This window comes from Myxine glutinosa, chromosome 2, assembly GCF_964187855.1.
Source record: "Myxine glutinosa chromosome 2, kmMyxGlut1.1, whole genome shotgun sequence".
Taxonomy (NCBI): Eukaryota; Metazoa; Chordata; class Myxini; order Myxiniformes; family Myxinidae; genus Myxine; species Myxine glutinosa.
Genome location: NC_136262.1, coordinates 14,448,750 through 14,476,297, shown reverse-complemented (window position 1 = coordinate 14,476,297; position 27,548 = coordinate 14,448,750). Strand labels below are relative to the sequence as shown.

Here is a 27,548-nt window from a genome sequence, read left to right as displayed (position 1 = left end):
CGATTGGCTTTAGTTATTCCAATTATTTCTCAGAATATTTGAAATTGACATCCTTGTAAAATGTAATAACTTCAACCACCAAGCTATTTGCAAGCCTCAGGTAAATACAGTACCAGGAGAAAATATTTCATCTGATTTGTGGTGTTGATTTTTCTTACCTCTGCCTTTGTTCACCTCACTGTCAATGCTGGTGTCTTTTTAGCCGCGTCGCAGACGCTGGTCATAGAGTGCCCTCTGCTGTTGTTGTTGTTCTTCTTGTTCTTGTTCTTGCAGAGAAGACAAAACCTCAAAGCTCCACCCATTCTGGGAACCATAGCTCCACCCATTCTGGGAGAGGCTTCATATAAACAAATATCCACCATTTTATTAACTCGCATAGCTTTGAGGCCTGTTTTGTAGGCCCGTGGTGTCTTCCTCTCTCACACAGTTTTATTTCAAATCAAATTCGATATATCATTTCATTTTTCACAGTCGCTAACATAGTTTTAGACTCGGTTGGAAAAAAACGGGAAGAAAATCCGATGAAAGTTGCCCTTTATAGAACGAAATGAATTCTCAAAGGCCTGTAACTTCAATTCCATTGAGATATATTTTTTTTAAATCGCGGCATGGTCAGTCATACACCGCCCGAAATAACAGACGGGAAAATGCCGAGATATATATATATTTTGTTTAAATCGCGGCATGGTCAGTCATACACCGCCCAAAATAACAGACGGGAAAATGCCGAGATATATTAAAAATTCGTCCATTTGATGACAATCGTCACGATGAAATATTTAATTTATACGTCGTCACAATAATGTGGAGAGAGGAGCATAGCTTCGTTCACGTGTCGCCACATACGGGAAATTGCCGAGATATCTATTTTTTAAATCGCGGCATAGTCAGTCATACACCGCCTGAAATAACAGATGGAAAAATGCCGAGATATATTAAAAATTCGTCCATTTGATGACAATCGTCACGATGAAATATTTAATTTATACGTCGTCACAATAATGTGGACAGAGGAGCATAGCATCGTTCACGTGTCGCCACACACAGGAAATTGCCGAGATATATTTTTTTTAAATCGCGGCATGGTCAGTCATACGCCGCCTGAAATAACAAACGGGAAAATGCCGAGATATTTTAAAAATTGGTCGCCACACACGGGAAATTGCCGAGATATATTTTCACTTTGCACAAAAATAACATCAAGTAATCGAATCAATAGATATGTCCTGTGCCTATAACATCGACGTTATAGGCACAGCTGCATCTAGGCTTTGTGTAACATCGAAGTGGGTTTTGTTTTAATTAAAACTTTTTGTACTTGTTCTTCATCAGATGTGAACTAGAAAAGGAATGAGATTTCAACTTCAGAACAAAAAAGTATGTATAATTTGATATAAATGTGTCAAAGGATATGCCTGGATAGGATTTGGATCAGATATGTTAAATGGATATGCCTGTGTCAAAGGATAGGATTTGGATCAGAACTCTGGTCTGACTCTTACCATTGTAACAGCATCTAAATGGACATTAACGAGCGCAATTTGATCACTTTCCGACAACTCGCACACAAATTCATTCTAATATATCTAAGTTATAAGATTCACAAGTTTTTCAGGTTTCAGTGTTGAAATTTGAACACAGTACATTCACATAAATAACAGCATGTAGTTTTTGAGGAAAGCCTTCATACCCATGCAAACTTCAAAAGGTCGAGAGGGGAAAATGTTGGTTCATTCATTCGAGCTTTCAAATGCTCTTCCAGCTCTTTTTCAGGAATATCGTTCTTGATATTCTTGTTATCATTGAAATGTTGTCGAAGAAACCCTTTTTGTTTAGCTCTCAGTAAGAGAGCATGTTTATATTTTGACAACCCGCTGCTTTCTTTCTGCAAAACAAACATTTATTTTGTAAATTAATGGCAAAGGTCAAGATGCAGTCAGACATGGTTTAAACTTCCACACAGGGAACCCCAAAATGCGGTATTTGAATGCAGGTGGTCTCCTAATGCAGCCAAGCCAAAAAAGAAATTATTATTCCAAGCAAGCTGAAACTTATCTGTCGAGGCAAGCAAAAATAAAAAAAAAGGAAAAACAAACATAGGAACCCAGCCCATGGCTGTCATTGACTTATTCCTCTCTCTCACCACTCATTTTCCCAAACATTATGTTGTTTCTTCCCAAAAATGAGTCCAATAATCCGATCAAAACCTTAAATGTTGTGAAGTCTGTTCTGTGAATCTGTGTCAGTGTCAGTCTGTGAATGTTGTGAATAACTCCAAGAAGTTCTGTCACTCAAGCTTTTGGGTCTCACTATCTGCCATGATCTTTCCTGGGAAAACCACATTTCAAATCTGGCCTCCAAAGCCAGTCGCCGACTGGGCATCTTCCGTCGTGCGAAGTCCTTCCTTGGCACACCTGAGCTCCCCACCACATACAAGGCTTACATCCGCAGCTCAATGGAATACTGCTCTCCCCTCTGGGCTGGTGCTCCTGCCTCACACCTAGCTCGTCTTCACGCTGTTGAAACCAAAGCGTTCAGAATCATTGGAATCTCCCGTGATGAAGCTACCTCCGAGGGCCTTTCACTTACTCACCGCAGGCAGGTTGGTGGTCTTTCTGTCTTCTACCGACTCCTCTCCGGCCTTGCTCCTCCAGCTCTCTCTGGGCTCTGAAACCCAAATATTCCTAAAGGTCGCACAAGATCTGCCTGCAGCCCTCTTATGGTTAAACTGACAAAATCAAGACCCTCTGCTCACCTTCACTCTTTCATTCCTCTTTTCTCCCGCCTCTGGAACAAACTCCCCCACTCCCTTCAATCCCACTCCTCCCTCCAGGTCTTTAAAACAACTGTTCACCACCATCTCTTATCTTCCCCCATCCAAAACCTTGATCTGTTCTACCCCCGCTAATTTCATCCCAAATCCTCTTTTTTGAAATACCAACTTCTTTCCTGGAAGTCCTTGGTGTCCTTGTGTTTATACTTCTCCCACCCCCCCCCCTTCCCCCCAAGCCCTCTCCCTCCCACACATTCCCGATGTCCCTCACAAATGTTGTGTTTATGTGCTTCCCCTTCTGTCCCCATCTTGTCTACCGCTCCCCTTTTTATACACTTTGTCTGTTTGATTTGTTTGTGTGATAAATGTTAGCTCTTTCACGAGCCTCGATTATGTATATATTAAAAAAAAAGTCTAATTCAGTGGCAAACTGAGGCCTTATCCTTCAGCAATTTGTCCAGTAGCATTTTGTTGCATGGCTACTGCATCTTGAACCCACTGGTCATCTGTTTTGGTCACAGGAGACATGGTTTGACACGTCGCTCATGAGACGACTGCATTTTTGTCCAAAATGTTCTGAATTTGAGTTTTGATGACCATAAGATCTTCCACTATTTTGCGAGGACTATTTATTTAACAGTTCACTCATGCTTCTCTTCCAATTCAATAACTTTGAGTTGCTTGCCAAGTGCAAAACCAGAAGATGTCATCTTGGGTGTCAAGTAAGCATGACTCATCCGTCAAGTTTTAGCTAACCTGGAACAAAAAATTGTTCAGGTGAGGTATTCGTATCACGCGGTGTCCATCAATGAGTCAGTTCGTCGTCAGTCAACAACAACAACAGGCATTTTGAGGCCATTTTCCCTGCAAGAGCGGGGGTTAGCCTTGTGGTCCCCATGACAATGTTCTCCATTTTGCCCTATTTTCTGCATCTCCCCTTGTTAACCCCCTTGCCCGCATTTCTTCTTCGACCATCTTTAGCCAAGTCTTTCTCGGTCTTCCCCGTCCTCTACTTCCTTCTACATTCATTTCCATCACTCTTTTCAACCAGTCACTTTCATCCTTCCTCAACACATGACCAAACCATCTCAACCTGTTTCTCTTCACAGGATCCATCACAAGCTCTATTCCCATCATCTTTCGCAATTCATCATTTGGCTTCCTCTCTCTCAACGATACTCCACACATCCACCGAACCATTCGCATTTCCACCCTTTCCAGCCTTCGTTGCTGCTCTACGTTCATTACCCATGTCTCGCTCCCATAAATCATAACACTTCTCACACATGCAGCATACACCTTTCCCTTCAGCTTCAATGACACTCCCCTCCGAGTCAGCACGCCACTCAGTTCCCGAAACTTCTTCCATGCACATCTCACTCGAGCAACCGTTGCCGAGTCTGATCCACCTTCTCCATTCAGCATGTCTCCAAGGTAACAAAATGTTTTCACACCTTCCAGCTTCACGCCATCTCCAAGATCCAACTCAACATTTCCTCCATCTGCAGCTCCCTCTGTGCACACCTTGCACTTGAATGTAGCTGCCACACTGGTTAATGACCCTCTCAAACCACTACATTTTTGATGAACCCACTCAGCGCACATTGTACATTGAATGGAGTTCACTCCGCCACCCTTCCTGCACACAGCACACAGCCACTTCCCAGTTCTTTCCACCTCACCACTTGCCATCACCTTCGTTTTTCCATACATTCCTGTTGTCTCCATACATTCCTTCCACTTGTTCATCTTCTCCTTCAGTCCATCCATACTTTCTGCAATCAACACCAGATCATCTGCATACAACAACTGCCACGGTAAACCCTCCTTTACGTTCTGAGCCAGCACCTCCATCACAGGTACAAATAGTAGTGGATCGTCAGTCGGATGGTATGTAATCGCTCGGATATTCTTCTCTGAAACTACACACACAATTTCAATGAAACTTGACCACAACCTTCATCATCTATGATGTACCAAAGTGTGCTAATGGCATAAAAAAATTCGGGGTCTCAGGTACTTTACGGAGGGTCAAAGTGGGTCCAGGTTTGACCCCCTTCCCCCCCAAAACAGCTATTTGCTTTCTTCTCCGAAACTACACACAATTTCAGTGGAATTTGAGTACAGCCTTCATCTCCCGTGATGGACGAAATTTGTTCACGGCATTGAGAACTAGAACGGCACTCTTTGATTTTGTGACAATGACCGATATGCCTGCACCCACATTATTACATTATTATACATACCTATACCAAGTTTGATTTAAATCCCTTCAGCTGTTTTCATGTATCACATGTTTACCAGCCATGACCTCTTACCGCTTTGCTTGACCCCATGATCTAATCAGTTCACCTTTGCGTCATTATACATTACTTGTGCCAAGTCTGATTGAGTTCGCTTCAGCTGTTCTTAAGTTATCGTGGTAACAAAAACCTATTAGACTCTGACCTTTGACCTCTTGACCCCCAAATTAAATCAGTTCATCTTTGCATCATAATACATACCTGTACTAACTTTGGCCAAAATCCCATCACTGGTTCACAAGTTATCGTGGTAACAGGATTTGTACCGAACATGAACTCTGACCTTTGACCTTGTGACCGCAAAATATAATAAGTTCATCTTTACATCACTATATATACCTGTATCAAGCTTTACTGAGATCTCCTTAGCTGTTCTCAAGTTATTTTGGCAATGAAAACCTATCACGGACGTACGGACAACCCAAAAACATAACTTCTCAGTTCAGAGGAGGCATAAAAAACTAATCAGGGTCGAGGGTGGTCTAAAGGGTGGTAGGGGGGAGTCTTGACTCCCACTCCCCCTCTCCCCCCCCCCCCCACTCCTCCACCAAAAAGAATAGGTATTGCTTTCACCTCTGAAACTGCACACACATAATTTCGATAAAACTCGACCACAACCTTCATCACCTGTGATTCTAGAACTCATAGTCCTATTTTCACCATACTTTGTAGAACTTCTGAGAACCAAGGCCTCCTGATGCCTTGCAAATCCCATCAATAACTGCATAATAGGTAGGTCATTTTAAAGCTCAAAGGTCATTACAATTCTGGGATCGCTACTTCTGACTTCATGTCAAAATATTCACCAGATTTAGATATAACTTGGTTGGCATCATCTCTGTACAGTGCTTTCACAAGTTTGTTCAAACCATCGGGTAATTTACATATTTTGTGGGTCATCCACGCCTACCAGTGGTTCCTTTTTTCTACCAGGTGAACGCAGGGGCATTGCCGTAAGTTTGGTCGGACAGCCAGCTCGAAGAGTCGGACGAGTCTGGGTAGTTCTTCTTTCTATTTCCCAATGATGGTGCTCTTGGGAACTTTCAACACTCTCCAAAAATTTTTTTTTTTTTTTTTTTTTTGTATACAAGATCGAGGCTCGTGAAAGAGCGAACATTAATCACACAGAAAGACAAACAGACACATAAAACAAATAACATCGGGAGCGGTAGACAAGATGGGGAGAGAGGGGGAAGGACACAAACACAACATTTGAGAGCAGGGACCGAGAGACATGGAGACATGGAGAGATCTGTGGGAGGGAGAGGGCTTTGGGAGGGAGGCATGTGAAGTGGGGGAGGCATGTGAAGGGGGGGGGGGGGGGGGTGGGAGAGGTATAAACATATGGACACTGCCAGGATTTCCAGGAAAGAAGTTGGAATTTCAAACAAGGTGGATCTGGGGTGAATTAGTGGGGGTAGAAAAGATCAAGGTTATGGATGGGGGAAAATAAGAGATGGTGGTGAACAGCTGTTTTAAAGACCTGGAGGGAGGAGAGGGATTGAAGGGAGTGTGGGAGTTTGTTCCACAGGCGGGAGAAAAGAGGAATGAAAGAGTGAAGGTGAGCAGAGAGCCGAGATTTCGGCAGTTTAACCATCAGAGGGTTGCTGGCAGATCTTGTGCGACCTGTAGGAATATTTGGGGGACAGAGCACAGAGAGAGCTGGGGGAGCAAGGCCGGAGAGGAGTCGGTAGAAGACAGAAAGGCCACCTACCTGCCTGCGGTGAGTGAGTGAAAGGCCCTCAGAGATAGCTTCATCGCGGGAGATTCCAATGATTTTGAAAGCTTTGGATTCAACAGCGTGAAGCCGAGCCAGGTGTGAGGCAGGAGCACCAGCCCATAGGGGAGAACAGTATTCCATTGAGCTGCGGATGAAAGCCTTGTATGTGGTGAGGAGCTCAGGTGTGCCGAGGAAGGACTTCGCACGACGGAGGATGCCCAGTCGGCGACTGGCTTTGGAGGCCAGCTTGGAAATGTGGTTTTCCCAAGAAAGATCATGGCAGATAGTGAGACCCAAAAGCTTGAGTGACAGAACTTCTTGGAGAGGATTGTTGAGAAAGTAGATGGGAGGGTTGTCCAGTCGATCTTTTCGGAGAGACATAGTAAGAGAGTGAGATTTGTCAGGATTGAAAGACATGTTCCACTTGTTTGACCAGTCTGTGATTTTGTCCAGGTCTTCAGAGAGTGAGGAGGCTGCAGTCTGCCGATCTGAGGGAAGAGGAATGGAGCGGCAGAGAGTGGAGTCATCAGCAAAGAGATAGAGAGGATTTTCCAGAGAGTCGGAGAGATCATTGATAAAGACCAGAAAAAGCACAGGGCCCAGCACACTTCCTTGGGGAACTCCAGCCTGAACAGGAAGGGGAGATGAGAGAAATCCATTCAGGGCCACACGTTGACTACGACCAGAGAGGAAGTCCGCAAGCCATGCATGGAGATTTCCATGGATACCATAGGAGGAGAGTTTGGTGAGCAGAGCTGGGTGCCAGACCGTATCAAAGGCCCGTGATATGTCAAGGGAGACAGCTCTGATTTCCTGTTAGGCATTGAGGACCTCCATCCATTGTTGAGACAGCAGAAGCAGCATGTCCAGAGTAGAGTGACCTGGTCTGAAACCAAATTGATGATCAGAGATCAAGCCATTGGAGAAGAGGAAAGGTTTCATATTCGATGCAATGATGGATTCCATGACTTTGCTGATAATTGGGAGCAGGCTGATTGGTCTGTAGTTGCAAGGATCTGTTTTTGCACCTTTTTTGTGTAAAGCGGTAATGTTAGCTGATTTCCAGGATGCTGGCAGATGACCTTGAGCAAAAGATAGGGTGAAAAGAACAGAGAGAGGGTGAGATAGAGCGGCAGAGCAGGATTTTAGGACCCGTGGGCTGATGCCGTCTGGTCCAGTTGCAGAATCAGAGTCGAGGTTTGACAAAAACTCCTCCACCTTGTCAGGAGAGAAGGACACAGAGTCCAGGAGCAGTTGGGTTTGGGACTAAGGATTTCGAGGCGAACACAGAGTTGAGGCATTCGGCTTTGTCACGTGCGATGTCAACTGTGTGGCCATTTGAGGTAAGGGAGGGGATGGAGGGGGAACAAACACCAGAAACGGATTTGACCAGACGCCACCAGGATTTGGAGGAAGGAGACAGGTTTGAGAGTTCATTCTTGAGTGAGGAGAGATAGTGCTTCCTGGCACTCCTGAGGGTAGACACACACTTGTTCCGAGCTTGATGGAAGGAACTGAGATTTCCTTCAGTTGGATTAGCCTTCCAAGAGGCAAAGGCAAGTTGTTTCAGGGCAACTGCCTCACCACAAGATTCAGTGTACCATGGACGGGAGGAAGGGTAAGACAATTGAAGGCGAGATGGGATAAATCTGTGCATGAGAGAGATCAGTTTGCTTTGGAAGAATTCCCAGGAAGAATTGATGTCAGAGGCAGTGGAGATGGGAGACCAATCCAGACGATTGATGGCTGCTTGAAGACCGTCCCAGTCGGCCTGAGTGAAATGCCAGACTCGTCGACGCTGAGGAGGCTCTCTGAGAATGGCCAGAGAGATGTCCACTTTGACAAGCACATGATCAGAAGAACCGATTGGAGCAGAAGAAGAGCAGCAGACATTAGCAGGGAAGTTTGTCATAACCAAGTCTAGAAGAGAAGATACTCCATTGGCTGAGATCCGGGTCGGGAAATTGACAGATTGTGTCAATCCCAGTGAGTCACAGAAGTCCTTTGCTGAGGTGCCATGACTGGTGAGAGAGGAACCCACACCCAACCAGGTGGCATGATGACAGTTGAAGTCACCACATATGAGGAAGAGAGAGTTGGGATGAGTGGATAGAAGTTGGTCCATGTTGTCAGACATTGAAATGTAGATGGAGTCATCACTGTTTGGGGGACGGTACAGAACACATATGAACAAAAGGTGGGAGCAGAGAGGAAGCCGTAACCAGAGGAACTCCTGCGGGTGAGGAGGAAAGAGAGCAGTGCAAGGAGAGTGAGGAAGAGAGTTTTTGACAAAGATAGCCACCCCACCACCAGGCCGAGGCTCAGGTCTATCATACCGGAGGAGGGAGTAACCAGGAAGAGATATTAAGGAATCAGAGACATCTTGAAGGAGGAAAGTCTCTGTTAAGCAGATCAAGTCTGGATTGTCAGAAGCAACCTGTATGGAGAGATCAGTCAGGTTTGAGCGAAGGCCCTGGATGTTTGAGGTCCATACCGTTAATGAAGAGAGAGGGGGAGCATCGGGTACAGGACAGGGGAGGGGAGGAGTAGGGTAAGATGAAGGATGAGAGGGGGAGGTAGGGAGAGCAGTTGATAGTGTTTCAGATGTTGCAGAAGAGTTCCAAGAAAGGGAAGGATGAGGAGGATGAAAGGTTTGATGGTGAAGGGATGCGGCACAGTGAGGAGTTGTTTGAGGGGGGGCAGAGGAAAGTAGAAGGTTTGGGGGGGTGGAGGTATGAGATAGAAGGGAGACGAAGTGGGGAGGAGGCAGCTTGGAGGAGGAGGGGGGAGGAGAGAGAATTGGAGAGGAATGGTATGGGGGGAGAATTGAATGGGAGGGATTGGGGGGGAGTTTTGAAGGGGAGGAGTGAGGGGGGAGTTTAGGAGTGGAGGGGCAAGGGGGGGGGATTAGGAGGGGAGGGGCAAAGGGGGAGTTTAGGAGGGGAAGGGCAAGGGGGGAGTTCAGGAGTGGAGGGGCAAGGGGGGAGTTTAAGAGTGGAGGGGCAAGGGGGAAGTTTCGGAGTGTAGGTGCAAGGGGGGGGATTTGGATGGGAGGGGCAAGAGGGGAGTTTAGAAAGTGGATGATTAATGAAAGACGAACATTGATAACAAATTGGGTTTGTTGTGATTTTCAAGTTAGCAATCCGATTCAGAACGATGGAGGAGGGATGGAATGAATGTGAATTTAGACCATGTAGTGAGGGAGACGTATAAGATATTGAATTTCTTTTTTTTGAAGTGGAATGAGTTGGAGAGGAAATTGAGAAAAGCCTTTTAAATAGGAAGAAAAACAGCGTGTTGTAATATACCACTGAATAAAACACAGAAGGGGAAAGGTTAAACATATTTAAATAATATTTAAACAGAACTATGAACAATCTTATATGCACAAAAATACCAACGGGGGGAGAGCCGAGAGGGACCACCACGAGTCACGTGAACAGGGCAAACGGTAGATGGCAAGGAGATAATGGGGGTGGGGCGAACAGCACACCTGGACAGAAAATACAGGATGAGACAACAGTACACGTGGAGAAAAGAAAATAAATGTTTTTTTTTTGTTTGTTTTTTTTGGGGGGGGGGGGGGGGGTGGGGATTTAGAACGTTAGACAGTATTATGTTCGGGGTAGAAGGGAAAAAACCAAGAGCCAAGCAAAACACGCTTAAGTTAACAAAACACCGACGGGGGTACAACTACAAGGCCACACACGAGGAGCAGAACACGATTAATTAATTACGAGTTACAGGAAATTCAAACCAAAACTAACTATAATCAAACAATATCGCATGGACGATAAAATAACGAGTTGAAATTTGACAATCTATCTGGGGAAATGGGGGAGAAACACGTGGTCGAAGAACGAACGAACGAATAAGAATGAATAAATGAATGAGCACAGAGAAGGTAATGTCTTTTTTTTTTGTTTTTTTGAGTTGAGATTTACATAAGGAAGTAGGCTTTGGGGTGGAAAGACTGCGAAAACAGAGAACGAAAGTTATTGGATCACAAACGACAGGCGCTGAGAGAAAAACAAAGCCTCAAGGTTGTACAGTGTACACTGTACAAGGCCTCAAGACGACACGAATTAACACGATTTTCAATACAGGTATGAAAGATTTGCACCGAAAATCTTTGTCGGGACAATATACGTACATACACCATAAAAGAAATACAGTTATAACGAAAATACAAATGGGAACAATTACTTAACTTCGATTTCGATGGAGAGCGTGTGGAGCTGCGAAAAAACGAACCCTCGCCAGCAAGACCGGAAAAGGAAGTTTGATACCCTTCCCCAAATCTACGCCTCCTCACAATTCTATCTCTACAGACAGTTCTACAGACAGTACCTTGGACTTCATGGTAGAGTTTCTGCTATGACATGCACTGTCAACTGTGGGCCCTTATCGAGAAAGGTGTGTTTCTTTCTATATCATGTCTAGTCAATTGAGTTGGCCACAGGTAGACTCCAATCAAGTTGTAGAGACATCCAAAGGATGATCAAAGGAAATGGGATGCACCTGAGCTCAATTCAGCGATCGATCGGGATTCGAACCCAGGATCCTCAGATCCCAAGCCGGCACCCTAACCGCTAAGCCAACACCAGGCTTGGAGCTTTAAATTTAACAAGCATTAATATTCACTCTTATGCGAAGATCTAGTCAATTGTGGAATCACATTGTTGATTATCACTGTGCGGTACCGAAACAGTCACATTCACTCCAATGCAACAATGCTGTCATAATAGTCACAATTCAATATTCTGCATTACACTCTTACGCTTCGGTCCTCCATGTTAATTTACTGTTCTCTTCATGGCTTTTTCCATCCTTGAAAGAAAGTTTAAAAATCACACTCAAGCGTTTTGATTGATATCTTTTCTGGGATGTCGCTATTCACGATGCCCTCAAACAACAGTTCACCTGTCTTCTCATCGAGTGGACATCAGGTTGTATTGGGTTTGCGATGTAGGTGGAGTGTGTACCCTCATGGATTGGGTAATTGGTTTGGGATGTTTGTGGATATAAACATGTAAGATGGGCCAATTGGCCTCCTCCTGTTTTAAGAGTTACTTTTATTTCCTTGCAAGGAACATCCTTACCGATTGGTTTTAGTTATTCCAATTATTTGTCAGAATATTTGAAATTGACATCCTTGTAAAATGTAATAACTTCAACCACCAAGGTATTTGCAAGCCTCAGGTAAATACAGTACCAGGAGAAAATATTTCATCTGATTTGTGGTGTTGATTTTTCTTACCTCTGCCTTTGTTCACCTCACTGTCAATGCTGGTGTCTTTTTCTTCATCAGATGTGAACTAAAAAAGGAATGAGATTTCAACATCAGAACAAAAAAGTATATATAATTTGATATAAATGTGTCAAAGGATATGCCTGGATAGGATTTGGATCAGATATGTTAAATGGATATGCCTGTGTCAAAGGATAGGATTTGGATCAGAACTCTGGTCTGACTCTTACCATTGTAACAGCATCTAAATGGACATTAACGAGCGCAATTTGATCACTTTCCGACAACTCACACACAAATTCATTCTAATATATCTAAGTTATAAGATTCACAAGTTTTTCAGGTTTCAGTGTTGAAATTTGAACACAGCACATTCACATAAATAACAGCATGTAGTTTTTGAGCAAAGCCTTCATACCCTTGCAAACTTCAAGTGGTCGAGAGGGGAAAATGTTGGTTCATTCATTCGAGCTTTCAAATGCTCTTCCAGCTCTTTTTCAGGAATATCGTTCTTGATATTCTTGTTATCATTGAAATGTTGTCGAAGAAACCCTTTTTGTTTAGCTCTCAGTAAGAGAGCATGTTTATGTTTTGACAACCCGCTGCTTTCTTTCTGCAAAACAAACATTTATTTTGTAAATTAATGGCAAAGGTCAAGATGCAGTCAGACATGGTTTAAACTTCCACACAGGGAACCCCAAAATGCGGTATTTGAATGCAGGTGGTCTCCTAATGCAGCCAAGGCAAAAAAGAAATTATTATTCCAAGCAAGCTGAAACTTATCTGTCGAGGCAAGCAAAAATAAAAAAAAAGGAAAAACAAACATAGGAACCCAACCCATGGCTGTCATTGACTTATTCCTCTCTCTCAACACTCATTTTCCCAAACATTATGTTGTTTCTTCCCAAAAATGAGTCCAATAATCCGATCAAAACCTTAAATGTTGTGAAGTCTGTTCTGTGAATCTGTGTCAGTGTCAGTCTGTGAATGTTGTGAAGAACTCCAAGAAGTTCTGTCACTCAAGCTTTTGTGTCTCACTATCTGCCATGATCTTTCTTGGGAAAACCACATTTCCAAGCTGGCCTCCAAAGCCAGTCGCCGACTGGGCATCCTCCATCGTGCGAAGCCCTTCCTTGGCACACCTGAGCTCATCACCACATACAAGGCTTTCGTCCGCACCTCAATGGAATACTGCTCTCCCCTCTGGGCTGGTGCTCCTGCCTCACACCTAGCTCGTCTTCACGCTGTTGAAACCAAAGCGTTCAGAATCATTGGAATCTCCCGTGATGAAGCTACCTCCGAGGGCCTTTCACTTACTCACCGCAGGCAGGTTGGTGGTCTTTCTGTCTTCTACCGACTCCTCTCCGGCCTTGCTCCTCCAGCTCTCTCTGGGCTCTGAAACCCAAATATTCCTAAAGGTCGCACAAGATCTGCCTGCAGCCCTCTTATGGTTAAACTGACAAAATCAAGACCCTCTGCTCACCTTCACTCTTTCATTCCTCTTTTCTCCCGCCTCTGGAACAAACTCCCCCACTCCCTTCAATCCCACTCCTCCCTCCAGGTCTTTAAAACAGCTGTTCACCACCATCTCTTATCTTCCCCCATCCAAAACCTTGATCTGTTCTACCCCCGCTAATTTCATCCCAAATCCTCTTTTTTGAAATACCAACTTCTTTCCTGGAAGTCCTTGGTGTCCTTGTGTTTATACTTCTCCCACCCCCCCCCCCTTCCCACCCCGCCTCCCCCCAAGCCCTCTCCCTCCCACACATTCCCGATGTCCCTCACAAATGTTGTGTTTATGTGTTTCCCCTTCTGTCCCCATCTTGTCTACCACTCCCCTTTTTATACACTTTGTCTGTTTGATTTGTTTGTGTGATAAATGTTAGCTCTTTCACGAGCCTCGATTATCTATATATAAAAAAAAAAGTCTAATTCAGTGGCAAACTGAGGCCTTATCCTTCAGCAATTTGTCCAGTAGCATTTTGTTGCATGGCTACTGCATCTTGAACCCACTGGTCATCTGTTTTGGTCACAGGAGGCATGGTTTGACACGTTGCTCATGAGAAGACTGCATTTTAGTCCAAAATGTTCTGAATTTGAGTTTTGATGACCATAAGATCTTCCACTATTTTGCGAGGACTATTTATTTAACAGTTCACTCATGCTTCTCTTCCAATTCAATAACTTACTTTTATTTCCTTGCAAGGAACATCCTTACCGATTGGCTTTAGTTATTCCAATTATTTCTCAGAATATTTGAAATTGACATCCTTGTAAAATGTAATAACTTCAACCACCAAGCTATTTGCAAGCTTTGCAAGCTTCAACCACCAAGCTAAATTTTTTTTTTTTTTTTTTGTATACAGAGTCGAGGCTCGTGAAAGAGCTAACATTTATCAAACAAACAAATCAAACAAACAAGTAAACAAAGTATATAAAAATGGGAGCGGTCAGCAAGATGGGGAGAGAAGGGGAGGAAGCACACAAACACAACATTTGAGGGCAGGGACATCGGGAGATGTGTGGGAGGCAGAGGGCCTGGGGCGAGGCAGGATAGGTATAAAACGCAAGGACACCAAGGACTTCCAGGAAAGAAGACAAAAGTCACCTCAAAAAAGTGGATTTTGGGTGAAATTAGTGGGGGTAGAAAAGATCAAGGTTTTGGATTGGGGAAGATAAGAGATGGTGGTGAACAGCCGTTTTAAAGACCTGGAGGGAGGAGTGGGATTGAAGAGAGTGAGGGAGTTTGTTCCAGAGGCGGGAGAAAAGAGGAATGAAGGAGTGAAGGTGAGCAGAGAGTCTTGATTTTGGCAGTTTAACCATGAGAGGGTTGCAGGCAGATCTTGTGCGACCTGCAGGAATGAATAATTCCAGTGGTTCCAGTGGTCCCTGAGGGGGACAGAGCCTAGAGAGAGAGCTGGGGGAGCAATGCCGGAGAGGAGTCGGTAGAAGACGGAAAGACCACCAACCTGCATGCGGTGAGTAAGTGAAAGGCCCTCGGAGATAGCGTCATCGCGGGATATTCCAATGATTCTGAACGCTTTGGTTTCAACAGCGTGAAGACAAGCTAGGTGTGAGGCAGGAGCACCAGCCCAGACGGGAGAGCAGTATTCCATTGAGCTGCGGATGAAAGCCTTGTATGTGGTGAGGAGCTCAGGTGTGCCAAGGAAGGACTTCGCACGACGGAGGATGCCCGATCGGCGACTGGCTTTGGAGGCCAGCTTGGAAATGTGGTTTTCCCAGGAAAGATCATGGCAGATAGTGAGACCCAAAAGCTTGAGTGACAGAACTTCTTGGAGAGGATTATTCAGAAAGTAGATGGGAGGGTTGTCCAGTCGGTCTTTTCGGAGAGACATCGTAAGAGTGTGAGATTTGTCAGGATTGAAAGACATGTTCCACTTGTTTGCCCAGTCTGTGATTTTGTCCAGGTCTGCAGAGAGTGAGGAGGCTGCAGACTGCCGATCTGAGGGATGAGGAATGGAGCGGCAGAGAGTGGAGTCATCAGCAAAGAGATAGAGAGGATTTTCAAGAGAGTCAGAGAGATCATTGATGAAGACCAGAAAAAGCACAGGGCCCAGAACACTGCCTTGGGGAACTCCAGCCTGAACAGGAAGAGGAGATGAGAGAAACCCATTCAGGGCCACATGTTGACTACGACGAGAGAGGAGGTCCGCCAGCCATGCGTGGAGATTTCCATGGATACCAAAGGAGGAGCGTTTGGTGAGCAGAGCGGGGTGCCAGACCATATCGAAGGCACGTGATATGTCGAGGGAGACAGCTCTAACTTCCTGTTTGGCATTGAGGACCTCCATCCATTGTTGAGACACCAGAAGCAGCATGTCCAGAGTAGAGTAACCTGGTCTGAAACCAAATTGATGATCAGAGATCAAGCCATTGGAGAAGAGGAAAGATTTCATATCCAAAGCAATGATGGATTCCATGACTTTGCTGATAATTGGGAGAAGGCTGATTGGTCTGTAGTTGCTAGGATCTGTTTTTGCACCTTTTTGTGCAAAGCGGTGATGTTGGCTGATTTCCAAGCAGATGGCAATTGACCTTGAGCAAAAGAGAGGGTGAAGAGAACAGAGAGAGGGAGTGAAAGAGCGGAAGAACAGGATTTTATGACCCGTGGGCTGATGCCGTCAGGTCCAGTTGCAGAATCAGAGTCGAGGGTTGACAGAAACTTTTCCACCTTGTCAGGAGGAAAGGACACGGAGTCCAGGAGCAGCTGGGTACGACTGGGTACGGTGGTTACAGAGAGGGATGGGTTTGGGACACAAGATTTAGAGGCAAACACAGAGTTGAGCCATTCAGCTTTTTCACGTGCGGAGTCAGCTGTGTAGCCGTTTGAGGAAAGGGAGGGGATGGAGGGGGAACAAACACCAGAAACAGATTTGACCAGACGCCACCAGGATTTGGAAGAGGGAGACAGATAAGAGTGTTCGGTCTTGAGAACGGAGAGATATTGTTTCCTGGCTCTCCTGAGGGTGGACACACACTTGTTTTGGGCTTTGTGAAAGAAAATGAGATTTCCTTCCGTTGGATTTGCTTTCCAGGAGACGAAGGCAAGTTGTTTCTGGGCAACAGCCTCACCACAAGATTCCGTGTACCATGGACGGGAGGAAGGGTATGACAACTGAAGACGAGATGGGATAAATCTGTGCATGAGAGAGAGCAATTTACTTTGGAAGAATTCCCAGGATGAGTTGATGTCAGAGGTGGTAGAGATGGGAGACCAGTCCAGATGATTGATGGCTGCTTGAAGACCGTGCCAGTTGGCCTGAGTGAAATGCCAGACTCGGGGACGCTGAGGAGGCTCCCTGAGAATGGTCAGAGAGATGACCACTTTAACAAGCACATGATCAGATGAGCCGATTGGAGCAGAAGAAGAGCAGCAGACATTTTCAGGGAAGTTAGTCATAACCAAGTCCAGAAGAGAAGATGTTCCGTTGACTGAGATCCGGGTCGGGAAATTGACAGATTGTGTCAGTCCCAGTGAGTCGCAGAAGTCCTTTGCTGAGGAGCCATGGCTGGTGAGAGAGGTACCCACACCCAGCCAACTGGCATGGTGACAATTGAAATCACCACATATGAGGAAGAGAGAGTTAGGATGAGTAGACAGAAGTTGGTCCATATTATCAGACAGCGAGATGTAGATGGAGTCATCACTGTTTGGTGGACGGTACAACACACATATGAAGAAGAGGTGGGAGCGAAGGGGAAGCCGTAGCCAGAGGTATTCCTGGGGGTGAGGTGGAAAGAGTGCAGTGCAGGGCGAGTGAGGAAGAGAGTTTTTGATAAAGATAGCAACCCCACCTCCAGGACGAGGCTCAGGTCTATCATACCGGAGGAGGGAGTAACCCGGGAGAGATACTAAGGAATCAGAGACATCATGAAGGAGGAAAGTTTCTGTTAAGCAGATGACGTCTGGTTTGACAGAAGCAACCTGTATGGAGAGATCAGCTGAGTTTGAATGAAGGCCCCGGATGTTTGAGGTCCATACCGTTTATGAAGAGGAAGGGGGAGCATCGGATACAGAACAGGTGGGAGGAGGGGTAGGGTAAGATGTGGAAGAGGTGGAAGAGGTAGGGAGAGCTGTTGAAGGTGTGTCAGAGATTTCAGAATAGCTCGGAGAAAGGGAAGGATGGGGCGGACAAAAGGTTTGATGGTGATTGGGTGAAGCACAATGAGGTGTTATTTGAGGAGGGGGAAGAGCGAGGCAGAAGGTTGGGGGAGATGGAGGTGAGAGTTGGAAGAGGGAAGAAGTGGGGAGGACGCTTTGAGGAGGGGGAGTGAGAGGGGGGAAATTGAGAAGAAATGAGGGTGGGGAGATTTGAAGGGGAGGGGCGAGGGGGGAGTTTAGGAGGGAAGGGACAAGGGGAGGGATTTGAAAGGGATGGGATATGGGGGAGATTTGGAGGGGAGGGGTGAGGGGGGAGTCAAGGAGGGGAGGGGTGTGGGGGGAGTTTAGCAGAGAAGGGGAAAGGGGGGAGATTTGAAAGGGATGGGTGATGGGGAGGATTAGGAGGGGAGTGGCAAGGGGGAAGATTTGGAGGGGAGGGGTGATGGGGAAGATTTGGATGGGAGGGGTTATGGGGAAGATTTGGAGGGGAGGGGTGAGATTGGATTTTAGAAAGTGTACGATTAATGGGAAACGAACATTTATTGCAAAATGAGTTTCTTGTGACCTTCGAGTCAAAAATACGTTTAAGGACGCTGGAGGGAGGATGGAGTGCAGGGGAGTTTAGGGAATGTAGAAAAAAGGCACTGTAAGAGATGGAATTTTTTTGGGGAAGGATAGATTTGGTGAGCAAGTCGAAAGCAACCTGTTAAAGAAGAAGAAGAAAAAGGTGTTATAATATATGACGGAATACAGAACTTGAGGGGAAAGTGTAAACATTATAAGGTTAATAACAGTGAACGTTAACAGTGAACAGTAATAACTGTTATTACAGTAATAACAGTGAACGTCGTTCGAAGACCGAACGAATGAATAAGAACGAATAAACGAATGAGAACAAAGAATAAGAACAGAGAAGGAAATGTATTTTTTTTTTTTTTTTTTTAGTTGATTTTAAACAAGGAAGTAGGCTATGGGGTGAAAAGACTGGGAAAAGCAGAGAACGAAAGTTATTGGAGCACAAAAGACGGACTGCTGAGAGGAAAACGAAGCCTCAAGGATGGACACTGTACAAGGCCTCAAAAGACACGGCACGATTTAACACGATTTTCTATACAGGTACGAAAGATTTGCACCGAAAATCTTCCTCGGGACACACGATACGTACAACACCATAAAATAAATACAGTTATAACGAAAATACAAATGGGAACAATTACTTCACTTCGATTTCGATGGAGAGTGATTCTGATTGGTGTGGTGTTGATTTTTCTTACCTCTGCCTTTGTTCACCTCACTGTCAATGCTGGTGTCTTTTTCTTCATCAGATGTGAACTAAAAAAGGAATGAGATTTCAACTTCAGAACAAATAAGTACTGTATGTATAATTTGATATAAATGTGTCAAAGGATATGCCTTCGCCCACGTTAGATATCAACCGAATGTCAAGTTTGACTTCAAGTAAAGGTCACGTGAAAAGTAAAGGTCACATGAGAGGGGTGCGAGAGAGAAAAGAGATCAGTAGGAGAGAAAGAAAACGTCAGATGCTTCTTACTCGTTATGATCTGCAAAATTAGTTAAAAAGGGCACATGGCCTTCGACGTGTTGAACCGACAATGGAATCAGTTCATCCACGTATCACACACCTTGCAGGTGTTCACGTGTACTTTATAGAGGTACTCTGTTGTAAAACAGATAACATGGACTACCGGCTACCACGGTGGTGTTTGTGGAATACGTCAGCACATTATGTGTGGACAAACACACAAACAAACTAATCCAAATGTATTGTACCCTCTCCACTGGTGAGGGTAGTGAAAACATACATCATGAGGTTGCTGTAACAGCAGCTACACAATCTCAACACACTCACATTTTCACAAGATAATGCTCAATTGTAATGTTTGTTTACTTTGAAACAGGAAATAGATTATGTCAATTCACCATATTATTAAATTAAATAATAAAATTAAATAATAAATTATATTATATAATTCATATTCAATTAATTATAATATAATTAATTATAATATTATATTATTATATTATATATATTAATTATATTAATTATATTAATATATATATATATATATACATATATATACATATATATATACATATATATATATATATATATATATATATATTTACATATATATATATATATATATATATATATATATATATAAATTATATTATATAATATAAATATATATTATATTATAAATTATATTATATATAATATTATATCTATAAAAATTATATTATAAATATATATATATATATATATATAATATATTGTTGCGGATATGGGATTTGGATCCATCCATATCCGCTTGTAAATATTCCCCTATTTCCCCAATACTTCCCAACTATCCCCAATCCCCCATTCCCTAGTCCCATTTTCTGTAAACAACACTCTGTAGACCCGACCTCCCCCTTTTTCCCCCATTAAATGTCGCATCCAGGTCCACCGCATCTCACGTAGACAACTATAGGACATCTTGCTAGTTATTCTTAGTCTATGTCAGTTAAGGACTCGTTTCCATTAATTCTGACTCTTCGTTGCACCAGAATGTGATTGTATGGCACCGTTAGAAAGTTTAGGACCTCCAAATACCTCCCCGCAGCTCTTCCTCATGGTACAACAACAACAACAACAACAGCGGCGGCGGCGCGGGGAGTGTGCGTCCTCACTCCGGCTTGGTTAGCCGCCATTGAACATGTGCTCCGACGGGGTTACCACGCAGGGGCTCGCTGTCAGCTCCTCGTCAAGGGCGGAGCCCGGTAACCCCCCGCACCCAATGGAGGCGGCGGACCGATTCCATCTGGGGCGGAGACAACGGGCCGAGGGAGTGTCACTCCCCGCTGGGCATGCGCAGGGAGAGGGAGGTGACGTCAGATGCGCCGACACCACAGAGAGAGAGAAGACGCCACCTCCAAGCGCTGAATACCTCCCCGCATCTCTGGACCGGACCGCGTTTGATTCTGCCCCTGAGCCAAGGTGCACCTTGTGCTATCGACTGCCTGCCCTTCCTTGCCATCAATCCCTGTGTAAGTCAGTCTTGTCCCGTTTGTCTGTGGTCTGTCGGGGATAAGATAAGACTGTGTCTAAGTGCCCATCTTTTCTGTGCTTTACCTCTTACCGTGTAATCTACCCGTTTCTGCATCACCAATATTATATCCTCCTCCGGAGGTCTTGAGAACTGTACCCCTTGTGTCGTTTCCTTAATCCCAGCCGTTGTGTCCTTTCCTTCATTGATTTAGCATAGCGCGACTTGGTCAACGTCGAGTGGAATCGGGCGGGATAGGGTTCTAATCGGGGAGTAACTGTGCGGACGCGGTAATACCAAACCGCTCGGTAAACTAACATCTAAAACCGCGTCTGTAACAATATGTATATATATATATTGTTACGGTCCGCGGTTAAGGATGTTGTTTGCCGAGCGGAGGCGCCGCGGCCGAACAGTTTTCCCCGATTCATCCGATTCACCCAGACGTTGGCCGTATCACGCCACAGCTATTCAATATGGAAAACTCTAAAGTGACCGAATGTAAAGAGGAAGAAGAAGAAGGCGTACTGAGGAATAACAGGTTTTATTAATTATTTTCACAAGCCAAAGCAAAGAGAGCAGTTGGTTATATACAGAAAATGGAAGGAGCAGGCACACAGTGAAATCTTTAGCTTACCTATACAAGCTTAATTAATAAACCCCAGGACAACGTTAAAGACAGACGGACGATCACACTTACACGGGGAAATGCAGGCAGGAATGAATGGCTTGGAGATGGGTGGCTTTTAGAGGCAAGGAAGGTTCAGCGGGTACTGGGCACGGTCGGGCCAGAAGGCACCGCCGTCAAGAAGCCGAGCTTTGGTCCCAAACTGCGCGGGCGAAGTTCCTTTCTCTGTACTGCTGCCTCGTGCGCTCCTTGCGTTGCCCCGGTCCGCTTTTCCTGCAGCGCTGCACGTCTCACGGCGGCTCGGTCACACCTGCTCGTCTCCAGCGCATCTCCTGGACCCATCTCCGTCAGAGCTCATCTCGTATCTGCTTGGGAGCGTCCCGCGGCGGGTTATATAGGCCCCGCCCTTCACCCTTTTCGAACCTTCCCCAAACGTTCTCTCTCCGCCCTCTCAAGCCAAACCCCTTGTTCTGGGTTGGATGAGCGGGGCCGACTTACTCCTCCCCTCTATGACGAGGTGGAGACCCGCCTTTCTTCTTCGGCGTTACCTCGTGCGTAATGGAGTCAAATGCAGCAAAGTGGACGGCAGATGAAAATGCAGTAAAGTGCCTAAAGAGGCAATTGCAGCAAAGTGGCGAACCTGGCACTTGGAAGCTGCCATGGGGCGTCAGAGGGCCTACTCTTATTTAATTCGGTGCAATGAAGAGTCAAACTAGTGGGAAACACATCCTTAGCCTACACAGAGAATAAGGGACTAACTATTTAAAAGGATATATCGTGTCCTGTGTGTAGGTTTATGGAATTAACTAAGAGGACGAGCTGCGACCATTCTTTACATTACGAGGGTCAGTTACACACAACAAAACCATACTTTTCACATTCGTTACACTTTCTCAAAATTGTTACACTTCTCAAATCCGTTACACTTCTCAAATCCGTTACAATATTACAATATATAATATATATCATATTGTTGCAGTTTTGAGTTTTGTACAATAAAGGTTAAATTTCCCCCTCATAGTTAGTCACACAACAACACGTAGCCTCGCAATAGTTCAGTTATTTCATAGTATGTGTGAGAATAGTCCTTTTCCTGTGTTAGTTTTGCGTTGAGTCAAATAATGAGAGCAGGTCCTTTTCATGACTTTCATTGCCTTATGCCGCCTCCATTGCCTTGTGCCGCTTACGCCTCTTTGTGCTGCCTTTGGCTTTTTGGCGCGAATTAACACGAGGCAGGCCGAGCAGGTCGGGTCGGGACCGAATGAGGACGGTGAAGAAGCTGACGGTAAGCGCAAGCCGCCAATCAGGGCTCAAAGGGGGTGGCTGCGGCAATGCGTCACAGGGCGTGGTTGGAACGTTCGAGAGAGAGCTCAGGGCGTGTCCATATAACCCTTCATGCAAAGCCCCCAGGAGCGTCGAGCAGTTGGCAGGAGAAGAGTCGAGGTCAGCAGAGCAGCAGTTCGGAGCAGGAGTTGAGTGCGGGGAGGTTCGAGTATCGATGAGAGTTACGAGATCGGAGAAAGACGCGCATGAACCCAGTATAAGCGCTCATATTAAAGTGGACGCTCGGTTGAGCTTAACGCCAAGCCTTTAGAGGGTTACGTGAGTGATAGCGCGCTGGTGACAAGGCGCTGGGAGACGCGTACATTCCTTCCTGCCTTCCTGCCTCATCTGCTGCCTTTTGTTCAAGAGACGCGCTGCGAGGATCCGTTCCACCACCGGCTGGCCATCTTCGTGGGACGTGCTGGGACCGTGGAGAGCACGCCAGGCCGCCATTCCTGGACAATCAAGGCAGCGCGTGGACACCATTCTACCTGCAATTCCCCTGTGTGAGTGTGATCGGGCCCGTGTCTGGGGTTTTTATTAGCCTAAATAAGTTCTGCTCTGTGTCTGCTTTCTACCAAATTGTACATAAGTGTAAATAATAATTAAATTGTGTTATTCCTTTTATTCGACCGCCTTGTGTTTTCCATCATTGACTAAGCGTGGTATGAATAGAACCGCTCTAATCGGGGTCCAATATTAACGGTGACTGCACGGACCACGTGGTACGCAATCCGTTCGGTGTACTCAAATTACACGTGGCTCGTGCGAGGCTTGCTTCCCCGCTTCCGTGGCGGCGCAGGTATTTAGGTACGAGCGAGACTTGGTCCCGAAACCTTACCTTGCGTTTGCCCGGAAGAGGCATTTCAAGTCTCGGTTACGCCGGACCAGAAAGACCAGGGGGCTTAATCCCCCCTTGGTAAGGGTAGGAAGGGTGGTGGAAAACCGTAACAATATATTATATTAATATATATATTATATTATATTATATTATATATTATTAATTATATTATATATTATTAATTATATTATTATATTAATTATAATTTATTATATTATATTTAAATGGGCAGTCTTTGAACACGACTGTGTGTCCACCGGTTAAAAAAAAAAAAGACTGAGGACCCAAAAGACCCCAAGGACCCAAACGACTGAAAAAACCCCGAAGAACCAATGGATTCCAAAGACCCTGAAGACAAAAAAGACCCGGAAGACTGTTAGACCCAAAATATCTGAAAGACCCCAAAACCCCCAAAGACCCTAAATACCCAAAAGACTGAAAAGACCCTGAAACCCAATGAACCCCAAAGACCCTGAAGACCAAAACGACCATGAGGATACAAAAGACCCAGAGGACCCAAAATACCCCAAGGACCCAGAAGACCCCCAAGGGCTCTGAAGACCCAAAAAACCCTGAAGACCCTAAAGACTGTTAAGGACCCAAAATACCCCAAAGACTGTGAAGACTGCAACGTAGGCACTCGTACCCTGAAAGTTTCGTCTCAATCGGACATGTGGTTGCTGAGAAAAACGAGGTTTAGCCCGTACGGACAGACAAACGGACAACCCGAAAACATAATGCCTCCAGCGACTTTGTCGGCAGAAGCATAAAAACATTTTTTGTCATCGTTAAATTTTACCAATATGGAATCTCAAAGATCGTTTGGCCTTCCAATATGTCTTGCTTCATAATAATGTACCTGCATTGAAGGTGTGCACCTGATATTTGATTCGTGTAATTGACCTACATTTTTCGGATTGTGACCTAATTAACAAAAAAATACATTTCTGATCATAACTTAAATAATTTTCCTCCGATTTTCATAATTAGTTTTATGGATAGACTGTAGATGGGGCACATTTTCTTAATTTACACTCTATCTCAAAATGTTGAAGGTCAACGTCATATGGTGGTCCAAAAAAAAAGTGGCCATCATCGATTTGTGAGCCAAGCACACGTGATAGGCGATAGGGAGTAATCTACACACCTGGTCTAGTCTGTTCTGCCTATGATGCCAGTCTGGATAGTGTTTGACTCTTTGTCTGAAACTTTAATTTTCCTCGCCCATTTCCAATGGTACACGAGAAAGTATGGTAAGGGATGTCAATGGAGTTGGCACGATGGTCTAGACCCGAGAGCTATGCGCTCTAGCCTGGATTTGAATCACCAGAAAGACAGTCACATCTCGATTGTCTTGCTGGTGTTTTTCATGCAGGGTGAAGCATCAATGAGTGAGCCACCCAATGGTAGGACGTTGAGCTGAGAGACCCTGCCTAAATTCCTGCTCTAACCTTCAGGTGCCATTGTATTAGCCATGCCTTGCCCTTGCAAGAACTGACACAAGCTGCAGCCACGTGTTGCATACAAACCAAGATGTGTCAGTCAGTGAGCCAACATGGAAATCAACTTCAACGTAGGCAAAAGGCAAAAGGGGTGAGGGGTGGGTTTCGTTTTAAGAATTAACATAAATATCCACTAAATAATACAACTTCATCTCCTAGCAGTACACAAACAATTAGGACGACTTATCCCTGACCACAAACACTTAATACAAGTTTCTAAAAGTCCTCAAACGATATGAACATGAACAAGGGTGTACAAATTACACCTTAAAGGTGGAACGGGTAAGTGTTCCACTCTGTACTCTGGATTGGGGGAGGGGCGGGTAAGGATGACGGCCAGATGGCACGAGTAGGCTGTCTGGGAAAGGCAGATTCTATGACAAAGAGTAGGTCCATAAAAGGACAACATACCATAATCCTCGAGAGGTATGGCAATTGGGCTATGGTCAGCATGATGGCCAAGTGCAGTTGGTGCAAAGCTGCCGAGGAACAGCCACGGCTGGCAGGGGTAGGCTACGAGTATCAGACAACTTGGGCACCACCCCTGAAGCGGTGCCTAAAGAGGCGACGTCAAAGGTGCGGGTGCTTGGTTCGGTTCTCTGTGCAGAGTAGTGTCCAGAAGTCCAAAGTGGGAAGCACACAGTGGCTCAAAAATGACTCCCTTTGTTGGGTCAAACTGCTCAAGGTTGGGCAAAGGCTTACATTTAAAACACCTTGGACCACATGCCACATCAGTCCTTAAAAAAATCTAAGCAACTTCTCTGACCAATACTCAAAAATTCCCCAGATTTGGAGACTTGGCAAAATCATTTCCCTCCTGAAGCCAAACAAAGATCCCACTACAGCAGCCTCCTAAAGACCTATCACATTACTTTGCACACCCTCCAAAGTTACAGAACACCCAATACTTACACTCACAAACCCACACATATCACTCTCACACACCCAACATGGATTCAGACTAAACTACTCCACCACCACTCTCCTCACAAACCTCACACAAAACACCTTGGATGGCTTAAACAGCAGAAAACCACCAAAACACACGATTCTCACTACAATAGACATCAGCAAAGCATTTGATACCCTCCCAAAACTCTTACCCACAAACAAAATACTCAACACAAACACGCACAACACCAAACGCTGGCTTGCCAACTATCTATCATGCAGACAGTCATACGACAACTATTGGAGAGGCTTCTTATCGGTGGTTGTACCCCCCAACGCAAGTCGGGGGCCAAATCTTCCCCATTCTTCCCCGCTGCCCAGATTTATCAGGGCAGCACAGTCATGGTCAGAGAGCCGATCGGTCCCCATGGACTGGCCCTTTCCCTCTTGTCTCTTTCCTCTCTTACTTCTCTTTCCTTCTCTCCCTTCCTTCTCTCTCTCTAATCTGCCGTGGCCCTGAATCTGTGAAGGCGGGGGTACACCATCCTGGATGTGGGATATCTGGGTCGTTCCTGGGAGATTGATCGGCTGTCTCCATGCCGCGGGCCTTTTTGAGTGGAACTGACGGGGGCTAATGAACAATTACTTCAAATCCTGATGTGTACTTCTCTCCAAAATACTTGCATTGTGAAATTAAACCTCTGAAAAATTCAAAATAACAACATTAAACTTTTTCTTACCTTTCTTGTCTGAAGAGTCTGCTTCTTTTGACAAAGGTATCAATGGAAGCTGCAGATGAACACACAATGCCAATTAGAATAACTAGCAACGGTACCCGCCCTATGGACGCGGCTTCAATTGGGAAGCCCAAATGAAAAGGCAAAATATCAGAAATTGAAGGCTTTTTTTATTTTAAACAATTCATATAAACATCCATTGAATCATATCACACGCAAATCATCAAAATCTAAACAGTACATGGCGCCCATTTTGAAAAAAGATTGAATTCTGCAAAACGGAAGCGGCCGCTACACGTCTTTCTCAGTCGCACGTTTATGTGTGAAGAGTGCGCGCCGAATCTGTAACACGGAAGCGGCCGCTACACCTCTTTCTCAGTCGCTTTGCACACGCTGCCATGTTACTTCGGAGCCGCACGTTTATAGAGGATGAGTTCGTCAGGAGTCCATCTACTCTCTCCCGGTACGTAGAATTTCAACAAAAGCCACATCATTGTTTATATCGGTAAATAATATTCTATAGTGTTTGGAAAACTTGGAAAAATTCGGAAAAACAATATAGTGTAGCGGTTGCCGCTGAACAGACACAATCGCCTTACACCGGCCGAAGACGCAACCAGGAAGCGATCGCCGGGCCGAGCTCGCCCAGGCCGCCCGGACATGCCCAGACGCGCCTTCCCCGGGCATGCCCGGACCCGCCTTTCCCAGGCTCGCCCGGCCCGTCCGGCGACACCCAGTCTCGCCGTTCCCGGACATGTCCAGGCACGCCCCCCGTCCGGCGACACCCAGTCTCGCCATTCCCGGGCATGTCCAGACTCGCCCAGGTCTCCCGGATACGCCCAGTCGCACCTTTTAAGGGCAAACGCTCTGGCATGACATATTCGAGTGCTTGTATATAATGCTGCC

At 45.3% G+C, this 27,548-nt stretch overlaps 1 protein-coding gene across 1 annotated transcript in view; it reads right to left on the bottom strand.

Annotated features, from left to right (window-relative positions):
• Positions 1-27,548, bottom strand: part of LOC137422026 (uncharacterized) — a 219,178-nt gene that overhangs the window by 49,235 nt on the left and 142,395 nt on the right. Inside the window, exons 15-20 of the mRNA XM_078772997.1 lie at positions 26,646-26,694; positions 18,945-19,002; positions 12,466-12,660; positions 12,057-12,114; positions 1,691-1,885; positions 159-266 (exon numbers count right to left, since the gene is read on the bottom strand). Of these exons, the coding sequence (XP_078629123.1) occupies positions 18,992-19,002; positions 26,646-26,694 (60 nt within the window). The 3' untranslated portion in view covers positions 159-266; positions 1,691-1,885; positions 12,057-12,114; positions 12,466-12,660; positions 18,945-18,991. The remainder of the gene's footprint in view (positions 1-158; positions 267-1,690; positions 1,886-12,056; positions 12,115-12,465; positions 12,661-18,944; positions 19,003-26,645; positions 26,695-27,548) is intronic.